The 12,903-nt window shown below is 38.9% G+C and overlaps 1 protein-coding gene across 1 annotated transcript in view; it reads left to right on the forward strand.

Annotated features, from left to right (window-relative positions):
* The window catches only part of plxna2 (plexin A2), a 205,948-nt gene that overhangs the window by 171,789 nt on the left and 21,256 nt on the right, over window positions 1–12,903 (forward strand). Inside the window, exons 18-22 of the mRNA XM_046869113.1 lie at window positions 682–921; window positions 1,594–1,737; window positions 2,920–3,154; window positions 4,520–4,662; window positions 5,943–6,211. Coding sequence (XP_046725069.1) covers window positions 682–921; window positions 1,594–1,737; window positions 2,920–3,154; window positions 4,520–4,662; window positions 5,943–6,211 — 1,031 coding nt within the window. The remainder of the gene's footprint in view (window positions 1–681; window positions 922–1,593; window positions 1,738–2,919; window positions 3,155–4,519; window positions 4,663–5,942; window positions 6,212–12,903) is intronic.

Here is a 12,903-nt window from a genome sequence, read left to right on the forward strand (position 1 = left end):
TATTTAGTTCTAATTAAGTTTCTCCCTGGAGAGTAAGAGAGAGAGAGAGAGAGAGAGAGAGAGAGAGAGAGAGAGAGAGAGAGAGAGTGATGAGATGAAACCCTCCCGGCACAGTCAGGGATTTACGGCAATCAATTTTGTTGTTCGAGGTTTAGTCAGGCTCTCTGGAGCGTAGAGGAGAAGCACAACACCTGTGTATCAATGCGAGGGTAGGTTTGTGTGCCATGTCTCTGTTCATGACTCTACTTTTAAGGGGGAAAAGAACCAGATCAATGACTATTTTATGATAAAGGTAGAGCAGGTGAGAAAGAAAAAGAAAATAGCATGCTAAAATGTTCACTTTAGTCAGTCAGTGCTTGTTCTGTGGTAAAAGCACAGCAAATACATTAGGAGATACCTGCACTTTTCATTCTGCTGCTTGTCTGTGTATAGCTTAAAGGTCATTTGGGATAAGGACAAGCTTTTGTAAGCTTGTTTTGTGTCAGTGGCGGTACACCGGAAAGAAAAAAAGAGCAAATTCGTGTCTCTCTGTAGTTTTATACAGCTGAGGGTGTCACGTTTTTGTGTTGTCTCAGAGAAAAACAGGGCTGCAAGAGATGCTTTGTTTGTCGTCACTCCTACATATTTGATACTAGTTTCATGTCATACAGTCATAAAACTGTCTCTCTGTTTTTCTGTCAGGTGTGTAAGGTCCAGAATAGCACCACTATGAGCTGTTATGCCCCATCTCTGGCGGTGGAGTACACACCTGGCCTGGACTCAGTAAAGCATGCAGACGAGTTTGGCTTCATCTTCAATAACGTGCAGGCCCTTCTGGTTTACAACAATACCAACTTCCTTTACTACCCAAACCCTTACTTCGAGCCTCTGAGTACCAATGGGGTCCTAGAGCAGAAACCGGGATCTCCTATTATACTGAAGGTATCATACATCATACTAGATGTAAACTGTAATAGCACTCATGTTCACGCAACATGTGTGTACTCATGTACACACAAAGGCTATACAATACAGTGGAACCTCAATACTCATGACCTTGACACTCTCGACCTCGATAGTTCGCAACTTTTCATTTGGAACCAATCTAAGTGTAACAATCAAATTTTTCGTGAGAAGCCGCTAGTGTAACGTAACATTTCAAAACAGAGTTGTACTAATAAATTACATAAAAATGTTTAAAAAACTATTTTAATATTGTATTATTAATTTCAAGTAGTAAATAAAACATTTATGACAAGTATTTCACAATTTTGTTGAGTTTACGGTACAGTACATGTACAATTCCCCTTGAAAAAGGAATCATCAAAAGCAAAGAGTCAAAACCTCCCCATTTTTTTGTTACTCGTGAGGGGTCATAGAACGTAACCCTGCGTGTATCGAGGTTGCACTGTACACCATATAGTGCCTATTGATATAAAGACAAAATACATGCAGGAGGAGAAAATAAAAAAATAATAACTATCATTTACCAATTAATATACTGTAATGTAAAGTGATTGCATAAACAACGATAGATGGAGGAAACGGCTGCATAAAATATATCACTAGGATAAAATGCTGAACGTGTGTATATGTTTTTGTGTGGTTTTTCAGGGAAAGAATTTGGTTCCTCCAGGCTCAGGAGGAGTGAAGCTAAACTACACCGTGCTTCTGGGAGAAACGCCCTGCTCCGTCACGGTCTCGGACACTCAGCTGCTGTGCGAGCCACCCAACCTCACTGGCCAATACAAAGTCTTGGTAATAAACTAACATTTTTGTGGCATTTTGGGAAAAACCCTTAAATGTAACTGTGGCTGAATTCGGGAAAAGAGTTTGTTCTGGGAAAAGTTATTTTAACAAACCTGGTGGTTAAATAAATTGGATTTCCGTATACAAATAAAGGTATATCTTATTTTATTTTATCTTATAGAGTGAATTTCACTCTTGCATCAGGAATCTTTAAATACAGTGTTCCCTTTTCAATAAATTGAGGTTTTCAGTTTAAAGTGTAAAAGGTCATAATTTGTCCGTCTGAAAGCTTTTCACAGGCCATGACACCTATAAGATCTTATTATTATATTAATAAAAGTCATCTTAAATACATCTGCGGTTTCTCTGCAGAGCTGTTAAGGTTGTGGGATGCATGACAGAATGTGAAAGTATTTCTTGCCCCAGTCACTCAAAGCTTCTTATTAATTACAAGCTCCCGAGTCATTAAATATGTGCTTGCATGTGCACTCCTAATGTATTAATTGGGTTATTTTCTATCCGTTTTTTTTAATTAGGTAGTTATGTTTTTATTTGTAATTGAAATTCCACCAAACAAGGACCATGTCGAGTATAGCAGTAGTATTATACATTAGTTAGACCTATTAGCCTTATATATGAATCTGCAGATAGACATTCACTGGCTGTGTCACATCTTGTTATCCAATTAAAAGATCCCAAAAACATATATTCTTTAGCTAATGACTATTTCCAGCACTAATACTGACATAACAGTAGCACCTTACTGCCTGTGTTGCTGTTACTAGTGAGTTTTTTTCTCAACTAAACTTTTTCCAGAAAACATTGCTTCAGTTGTCAGAAAGTGACCATAAGGATGGCCTGAAGTGCGAATAACACAAATTGTACCTTGAAATATGAGATATATATATATATATATATATATATATATATATATATATATATATATATATATATATATATATATATATATATATATATATATATTTATCAGCTTTTGTGAACAAAGAGACCAGCAATACAACTTATTATTATCAAACAACTGAAACATATGGTGTAATAGATGGTTCCATTGTTATCTGTGCTATGTGCAGTGAGTCATTAAATAATATGAGTTATTGAGAGCATGAGAATAGAATAACCTGGACAGAAATGCTTGACAGTATGTGTGTTTGTGTGTGTTTTCATGCTCAGGTGCAGGTTGGTGGTCTTCATGTATCTCCAGGATCTGTGAACATCCTATCAGACAGTCTTCTGACTCTGCCCGCCATCGTAAGCATAGCAGCTGGCGGAGGCCTTCTGCTGATCATCGTCATCCTCGTTCTCATTGCCTACAAACGCAAGTCGCGTGAGAACGACCTCACGCTCAAGCGGCTGCAGATGCAGATGGACAACCTGGAATCTAGGGTGGCACTTGAGTGCAAAGAGGGTGAGGACACAGCAATACACACATCAATACAGTACAATATGACATCAGGCTGGTGCAGGAAAGAGAAAAAAACATAAACAACAACAACAACCCTTCATTCCGTCCATTTAAAAGCTCAATCGGCTTCCTGTTCTCTGGTGCCCATTCTTTCGATCACTCACCCATGATGTTCGTCTGAATAGCCGTTCTTTCAGTTCTATTTTCAGACGCTCGATTTCACCTCAATTACTGTAGTCTACTGTGGCTAATGATGTAGCTAAATGACACACACCAAGCCTTCAGCCATGGTGTAATGATGTAATACTCAGGCAAGCCACTCATTTCTTTTGCTTCTATTAAAGTGGACTTTTCACGAGGTGAATGCAGTAGACACACACACAAATACACATAAACACACACATTTTTTCAGGCTGATAATGGCTACTATGCTAGTGAGCTATGGGCATGGGACATTGGGGTATACCTGAATCCATGCTGGGTCGAGTTTCAGAGTGTGTGTGGGAGAAAGAGATTTTATTTGTGTGCCATGAAAAAGAGAGAGAGAGAAAGAAGATGGAGTAAAAAAGTGAGAGAGCGAATAAAAGATATGAGATAGGGAGAGAGACTCCCTGAGGGTAGAGTGCTGCTCAGTCAGAATGGACCCAATTAAAGCAGCCTCACCTCCGCTCTCCAGCAGCAGGGGACACACACTTCAGCCGACAGTCAATTCATTATCTGCACATCTGTGCGTGTTTATATGTGTGTATGTGTGTGTATGCACGGATTTATGCATGTGTGGTAAAAATATAAAAAAAAAATCAGCACTACTAAAACTGATGTTAGATAATGTGACAGATTTTGATACTCACTGCTCCACATCTATCTATTTTCAGGATTAATAGCAAGTGAGCATAACTGTCTTTCTCAACAGAAAGAGTTACACCAGAGAAAGATTAACAAAAGACACTGCTTTTACAACTAGAGTACTCGAAATGAAAACTGTCAAAGATTCTTGTGACATTCAAGAACTTTCCAGTGCCACAATGGCAACTTCATTGAAAATACAGTTTATTTGCAGAGACAGTTTGCTGGCAGAAGACATCAAGCCAATCTCTGGCAATTTCTCAAATAGCACAAGACTTTATTCAGGACTGATTCAAGGCATTGACGTCTGAAACGGACAGACTAGCTAATCAATACAGTGAAGTGCTCTTCCACAATATTGTGCTTTTAAAGAAATCATCAAATGCAGAATTACTCAAGTGGATAGTTAAGGTCCTGGCTGTCAGCAAACCCAGAGTCTAACATTATTTGTCATTAGGCGAGATGTCTAAGCCTTTTATTCTTTACGTGTTGATTTTACTCTTTTTCTATTTCCTTTACCAGCTTTTGCCGAGTTGCAAACCGACATTAACGAGTTGACCAGCGATCTCGACCGAGCTGGAATTCCTCACCTGGACTACCGCACTTACGCCATGAGAGTGCTGTTCCCCGGCATCGAAGACCACCCAGTTCTCAGAGAGCTCGAGGTGTGTAATACATGTACCGCTGCTTCGTGATTGAGCGGTGTTCAACACGAAGTGGAATGAATATTATCCCCTTGGTCAAAGACCCTGGGAAATCGTGACGTGAAGTAGAAAAAACTCACGGAAAGACAAGAAAAGTGTCATCACAAGGACGATCACTGCACACATACACATACTGTAAATATATACAGTATATATATAAATATATGTATACACAGTCACAGTCCTATGCTTACCTTATGCATTTCAATTACTTTTTCAGACAGGGGCCAGCATTTGCCACACACACACACACGCGCGCGCACGGCCACACACGTACGGAACACTGCAGCATTTCACCCACCAGCAGTCATCTTATCAGGAGTAATGGAGTAGCAAATGCTCAGTTGCTCAGAAGCCTGATAGAAAATGGTTTGCCAATGTCTCTATCCAGCCATTCTCCTCCACTCCTTTATTGAGAACAGGAGTTCTCCTCCAGCAATCGTTCATTCTTAATCGACATCGAATGCGTGAGGAGCAATTTTTGTCATTTTTGCTTTTATAAGTCAAACATTAATGGAATATTTGGGTGTTCTGTAACCCTTGTCGATATAATGCCTCTGTAGGCATTGCCACACATCACAATTTACACAGGTTTTCCTAAAAAGAACGAGAAACCTAAAAAGTCTGAACTCATTCATCAGTTAAAAGTTTAAAAGCAGCTGTACAATGCTTTCATTACATCTTCATGCATCACCTAATCCCTACAGGACTTTTATTATACTGCAGTGTGCTAATGTGCAGAGAACCTCTTTGGTAAGGTTTTTTTTTTTTTGCTCATAATGAATGTCATTTCAACACACTAGTACGAGTTTGCCTTTACTCTTCCACAATTATGTACCGTAATGATTTTAAATCCCAGTAGAGCATGGATTTCCTTTTGAGTCTGGTTCCTCTTAACGGTTTGTTCCTCATTTTGTCTCAGGCAGTTTTTCCTTTGCTCTGTTGTCTCTGGCTTGCTCATTAGGAATTGAGCTCCTAATATCCTTAGTAATTTATGTAAAGCTGCTTTATAACATTTCTGTGTGTAGATTTAAGCAATTTAATTGACAGGATTCATTATCTGCCATTACATAATTTTTTTTCTTAGAAAACGGGAAAAAAAACGAGTTTAAATGATGAGTTGAAATTCCAGTGCTACCTGCACATATACTGCAGATATAAGTGTATAAACATGTATCTGATGTACACTACTAGGTAAAAAAGACCACCAATTTGTATTGCCCATGTGTGTGTCCCTGCAGGTCTCAGGTAACGGACAGCAGACAGTGGAGAAGGCTCTGAAGCTGTTTGCGCAGCTGATAAACAACAAAGTGTTCCTCTTGACGTTCATTCGCACGCTGGAGCTGCAGCGCTCTTTCTCCATGCGGGACCGCGGCAACGTGGCCTCGCTCATCATGACGGCGCTCCAGGGAAGGCTGGAGTATGCAACTGATGTTCTCAAACACCTTCTCTCTGACCTCATTGACAAGAACCTGGAGAGTAAGAACCACCCCAAGCTGCTGCTGCGCAGGTAAGATCCTGCAGTCAAATGTGCACTTTTCAGGAGAAACTGTCAAAAACTGTCAAAGTTTACTGTTAAAGTTGCTGTGCAGAGGCTTGCAATCACTAACACACTGCACAGGAAGTGACTACCTGAGAAACTGCAATGCTACGCTCTCACACACACAATGCACACACACACAAATTTGTATATATATATATATATATATATATATATATATATATATATATATATATATATATATATATATATATATATAGAGCACACACTAAAAATGGAACAAATTGGCCAATGTGATTGGTCACCTGTTATCTCGCTCAAGTTTATGGCTTATTGAAAGTTTATGGGAATTATTAATGAGGAGCACAGAGACATGTAACGATATCCTCTTCATGCATCACTTTCTCATTCCTCACTATTTTTCACGCAGTCTCTCTTTCAGCTATTGTCGGTTCAGAACGCAGTGCGGTTGTCAGTGTCGTTTATCGTCTCTGTTCTACCACCTCATAAAACATGCAGGAGCAGCTGGGCTCCAGCCCTCTCTCTCTATCTCCATCTCCATCTCTATCCCTTTTTTCCACCTTCAGCCCTTTTCCTCGATCTTTCTCCATACTTCCGGGGGGTTACTATCATCCCATGTTTCCACATTTGGCCTGATTTTCTGATCTCACCAGAATTATGTGTCAATCAAAGTAAGAGCTTTTCTTTAGTTTTTTTTTTAAGCAGACATTCTTAATGTTGATTTTAATGTCATATTGATTTATTAAATGACACTCCAAAGACTCTGACTACTTAAGGCTTGATTGAGCTTAAATGAAGTTGTCGCCGTGCAGCAAGGCTCCAACGAAGGCTCCAATCTAGGACTTCTCTCTCTCTCTCTCTCTCTCTCTCTCTCTCTCTCTCTCTCTCTCTCTCTCTCTCTCTCTCTCTCTCTCTCTCTCTGTCTCTCTCTCTCTCTCTCTGTCTCTCTCTCTCTCTCTCTCTCTCTCTCTTCTCTCTCTCTTCCCTTTTATTAAATTTCCTCTGCCTTGCTCCTCTCCGCTCATAATGGTATGTTCTCCGATGGGAAGCTCATTAATAATCATAGAAAATACACGCACATGCATACGTTTCAAGCAGCGGAGGCAAAAGCACGGATTACGCTGTTATTTAACGTGACAGACGTGCCTTCTTCCTCATTATCAGACGTCATTAGGAGCATAATGCTGTAATCCTCCTGTGCTTGGGGGGGCGGGGGGGCTTGGGGGTGGCAACAACCGGCTTGAGAAGCCCATTGCTTTAGACAATACTTTTTTTTTTTCTCCTGAAATTTTCAGGGATTATCAATTCGACACGGCCCTTTTGTATTATATCGTGCTCGCCGCCCTTCAGCACGTCAAAAAAGAGGCTGAAGGAAGCTAGATGCGGCAGAGCCACTGAAAAGATTATTTTTCTGTACCCCTTCGTCCCCCGTCATTTTTTGCTTAACCATTTTGCGATTTTATCTCTTCCTAACACAACACTCTGTTTTTGGTCTCTTTTTCTGTCTCTCTGCTTGACCACACTGGCTTAATGTAACACAATTTGTGAGTGTATGCGAGACACACTGTACATTTGTCAGTCTAAATCATGTCTTATTACTTAGTTTATTAGAATGATGTTTTAAAGGGCTTGAAATTGGCTTCACTGCATTAAACAGTCTGGTTTATTTACATATACGTTTACAAAAACTATTTTTCTTTCCCTGTTCATCATCTCTACTGTATTTAGTACTCAAAGCTAAGGAGTTAAAAAATTGCTACAAAAGAGGAAACACCTAATAGCATGCAACTCGACAGCATTTCCTTGAAACGCACAGAACAAAGGCCGTTTATTTATTTTTTTTATTTTTATACTAAAAAGACAATATGTATGTCAAAGGCACCCCTGAGGCAGTTGCTTGCAAATGAGAGACATCCTCAGGATTTGTGCTCAATGTCATCAGCGTGAGTAATTTATTTTCTCAAATTGACCCACATGCATTTAATAATAGTTAAACAAATAATGAGGATGAAAATTTTCGAAATCCCTGAAGTATGGCCATTTTTCTTAAGATTTTTTAACAAGGATTTCTTGTTTAAATTGCATGCAGCATGCATTAACTTTCTCATAAATAATGCTATTTTTTTATATGGAACTGTCTAGAAATATGTAGAACTACTGGATTCTTGGTTGTGATTGATCAGTGGATTTATGGGCATTAGGTTTGTATAACAACATGGTTCACACAGAAATAGCTAGGAAATAAAGGATATATCCAAAAGGGTTCTATTGACGCACTTGTTATATGTTTTTGTTTCTATGGTAACAGCTCATACACAGGGACTTTTATGGCAGCCGCTCTGCAAATTCTATGTGTAATGAAGATATTTTCTTTAACAGAGAAAAGTATAGAATCATTGGAGCGATAAAATTGTTCATTATTACTGCAGACCCCGTTTATGAGGATTCACATTTGCCAGCAGCTTGTAGCAGATACGGTGCTTTGTAACATTTCCCAGCATGGGCAAGTATTCAGGACAAGGAGGTTTAGATATTATGATATGGTTCCTCTGTAATATGGCAAGGTGATTATTTTTTATCTCTCCTTCACCTCAAAAAAGAGAGAAGGAGACACTGGTGAAGGAATGACTATTTAGCAGTACTAGAACATGACCCTGGGTTTTCCGTGCATTTTGTCCGTGCATTCCAGTTTTCCTGGGGATTTGAAATGAAAGCAAATTGTGTGTTTTTTGAACAAATTTTACAGGAAAGAAAATGCAAAATGTGTAACTGTTTTGAGTTGTTTTGACCAACCTTTCCTCATAATGTTCATTTCATCCATTTCATGTCATCACCCAAATCAGGATGGGTTCCCCTTTTGAGTCTGGTTCCTCTCAAGGATTTTTCTAAGGGAGATTTTCCTTGTCACAGTCACCATCGTTGCTCATCAGTGATAAATACACCTCGCTCACCTTAACTGTTAAAATCTGTAAAGCTGCTTTGGAACTATGTACGTTGTGAAAAGCGCTATAGAAATAAACTTCACTTGACTTGACTTGACATTTTCTCGAAAGTGCATCTTGTAAATAGTATATTTGTGACCAAATCAATTTCTTCACCTCTGTCAGCCATTGTGGAATAAAAAAAAAAAAAAAATTAATCCACATAAATATATTTAAGTTTGTGCAGTTTGCAAGAGATGCTGGTTGTAAGCTCTAGCTAGTGCGCTCTCTGACCATCTAATCAAAGGACGTAAAAATGCTGATGTGATTCTGCTCCTAGCAGCGGTGCACCCAAGGGAAAAGCTATGAAAAATAATACTCTATTGAAATTAATTGGATGTATATTCATATACAAAAATATATAAAAATGTAAGTCAGTGATTTTAATAGAGTATATGTCACAGAGAACCAGTAAGAGGAGTAGTAGTAGTAGTAGCAGGAGTATTGCTGTTAAATGATTTGAAGGAAGTTAAAACGCTGGAGAGAGAATAGTTATAGCTATTGGTATAACAAAATGTATAAAATATATAAAAAAAAGTACTGTAGTATAAAATAAATAAAACACTTGGGAACATTCTATTATAGGAATGCATTCAACTTTATTGGGATAAGCAGAAGAATTATGAGTTAAATGCAAGAAAAAAAAAGTATGACTTCTTTTCTGGCTTTTCTTCTTGTGGTTTTAAGCTTGTGTGTAACCCATACATTTCCAAATCCAGTTTCTGCTCGTAAAATCATAATCTTTGCAGTTATAACTTATTGTCTTTATAGCCACCCTTTAACCTAGTGTATAAAAAAAATATTCTGAATTCTCTCTCTCTCTCTCTCTCTCTCTCTCTCTCTCTCTCTCTCTCTCTCTCTCAGCCATCTATACTACAGCATGCAAATATCTGAATCTGAAGGCAATGGGGGCTAAAAATGGAATGGTTCTTTTGCCTCCGGCCCTTTCTCACTCATCATGCTCATGCTGTGTGAACGTGTGTTTTTTTTTTTATTGTGCGTTTGTGCTTGTGTGTGTTTGTGTGTGTGTGTGTGTGTGTGTGTGTGTGTGTGTGTGTGTGTGTGTGTTTGTGCACTTTCTCTGAGTTCAGTAATGAGATTTGCAGCCATCCAGAGCAGCTAGGCATGGACTATTAGTGAGGAACATTGTTCTGTATGTCACCCCGTCACTGAAGCATTCCTTTACCACCATAAACACAAACTCACACACGCAGTGTGTAATTGGCTAATGAAACCGTGATGTTCATTAATGATACTCAATTAAAAGACTGCATCAAGAGTCGGAGAGAAATAAAGAGAGTGAGACTTTTTCTTTTTAAAGCATTCAGGAAGACATTAGCAGGCGAGAGGAGTGGGAAGAACGCACAATACATTTGATTTGGCTTGCTTTCTCGGGGATGAGGCGAGCTCATTTAGTCGTGCAAATAGCTCCCATTAAGTTCTGCTTCTGTATGGGTGTATTTTTCTGTTGCTTGGGGGTTCTGTGTGTGTCTACTCTTCGTTGGGCATGTTTCTCCTGGGAGGCTCTTATGTAAAAGTGTTTAGGAAACATCTGACAGATAATGGATTTTAATAAATAATTTTGGGAGAATTCCCCCCCCACCCTCTATTTTATTCATTTTCCCCCCTCTAATTGAAGCTCAGTTGTTTTCACTCTTCTCTTTGTGGCTGCCAAACCCACGGTTGAATAGAAAATGGGAACACGGCCATCGTCTAAAATGTTTGTCAGTTCAAGTCATATTTGTGTAAAAGAAAGCTGTACTATGTGTGTGTGTGTGTGTGTGTGTGTGTGTGTGTGTGTGTGTGTGCAGCTGTCATCCAAGTGGCTGTCTGTGATTGCAGGCAGAAGACCCTCCATCTGTCCCTGCCTGATGCACCCAATATTAAACACAGCGGTGTTCAGTTAATAGTGCATGCATGTGCGTGCGTGCGTGCGTGTGTGTGTGTGTGTGTGTCTGTATGTGTACCCATCATTCTTTCAGAGAACACACACAGTAATAAAGATATCGGACTTATTTACAAATGTGCATACACACAGAAAAATACACTTTAAATTTTATATTAATTAAATATCTTTCAAAAATATATTCTCGCTCATAGTTGCTAACCATTTCCATGTACTGCTCTGCAATGGCTTTACATGCAAATCTTCTTGAAAAGGTGGTCTGGAGTTTGCTTACACAAAACCCTGGTCTTTTCTGCATGAGGTGTGGAAGCTATTTGTTCTCGGCCCTGCACCCCGAGTAGCGTGATTGGTTCAACTTGTCAAATCGCTTCCTAGTTTGCAATACTGGGCAAAGGGTTATTATTGTCTATGATATATATATACATATATATATATTGCCTGTCCAAAAAAATGCCACACACACTGATATTTTGTTAGACTTTAGCTTTATTTACAACACGCATTCACCGTGGCATCGATACGCCTCTGCAATGTCACAACATTTATTCCCGTCCTAAATTGCAGCAATTTTTGACCACAATCTTGTATTGATGATAGGACAGTCAGACCGCTGCGCGAAATTTTCACCAGCACATCTCAAAGATTCCCAATGGGTTTAAGGTCTGGACTCTGTGGTCGCAAATCCATGTGTGAAAATTATGTCTCATGCTCCCTGAACCACTCTTTTACAATTTAATCCACATTGTCATCTTGGAATATACCCGTGCCATCAGGGAAAAAAGATTAATGGAATAACATGGTTATTCAGGTATTTAGTTGACCTCATTCTTTGGGCACATAATGTTGCTGAACCGAGACCTGACCAACTGCAGCAATCCCAGATCATAGCACTGCCCACAGTCTTGTACGTTAGGCATGATGGGTGCATCAGTTCATCCACCTCTCTTCCTACCCTGATGCCCCCATCACTTTGGAACAGGGTAAATCTGGATTTATCAGACCACATTACCTCCTTCCATTGCTCCAGAGTCCAATCTTTATGCTCCCTGGCAAATTAGCCTCACTGATAAGTGGTTTTCTTGGGGCTACACAGCTGTTTAGTCTTAATCCCTTGAGTTCCCTTCGCATTGTGCGTGTGAAAATGATCTTACTGTCAAACATAGCCATGAGTTTAACCTTTTTTTTTACGATTTGATTTTATCAAAGTTTAAGTGATCGCCGATCACAATTATATAAAGATTTTTTTCCGTTCACATTTTTCTCGAAAGATGATGGTTCCCCACTATCCTTCCAGTATTTAATAATGCGTTGCTCAGTTATTAACAACATTTTTGTAGTTTCAGCAATACCATTTAGATGTTTTCTTAGCTTGATGCATGTTAGTGATTCGACCCTTCTGAAACAGATTAACATCTTTTCCACGATCACAGGATGTGTCTTCCGGCATGGTCGTTTAAGAATTGAGAAGCTATTTACTGCATCAGTTAGGGTTAAATAGCTTGTTGCTAGCTGAAGCATCATCCATGCAGTAATTATCCAATGGAAGGCTCTTACCTATTTGCTTAGTTAAATCCAGGTGGTGACTTTTTTTTGGACGGAAAGTCTGTGTGTATGTGTGTGTGTGTATATATATATATATATATATATATATATATATATATATATATATATATATATATATATATATATATATATATATATGCATGCATATGTCAGTACTCATGAATATCTTTTTGCCATATAAAAATCTGTTAAAAGTTATTCATTGACGTTGACATTTCGTGCTTATACCA

This window comes from Silurus meridionalis, chromosome 16 (assembly GCF_014805685.1).
Source record: "Silurus meridionalis isolate SWU-2019-XX chromosome 16, ASM1480568v1, whole genome shotgun sequence".
NCBI lineage: Eukaryota > Metazoa > Chordata > Actinopteri > Siluriformes > Siluridae > Silurus > Silurus meridionalis.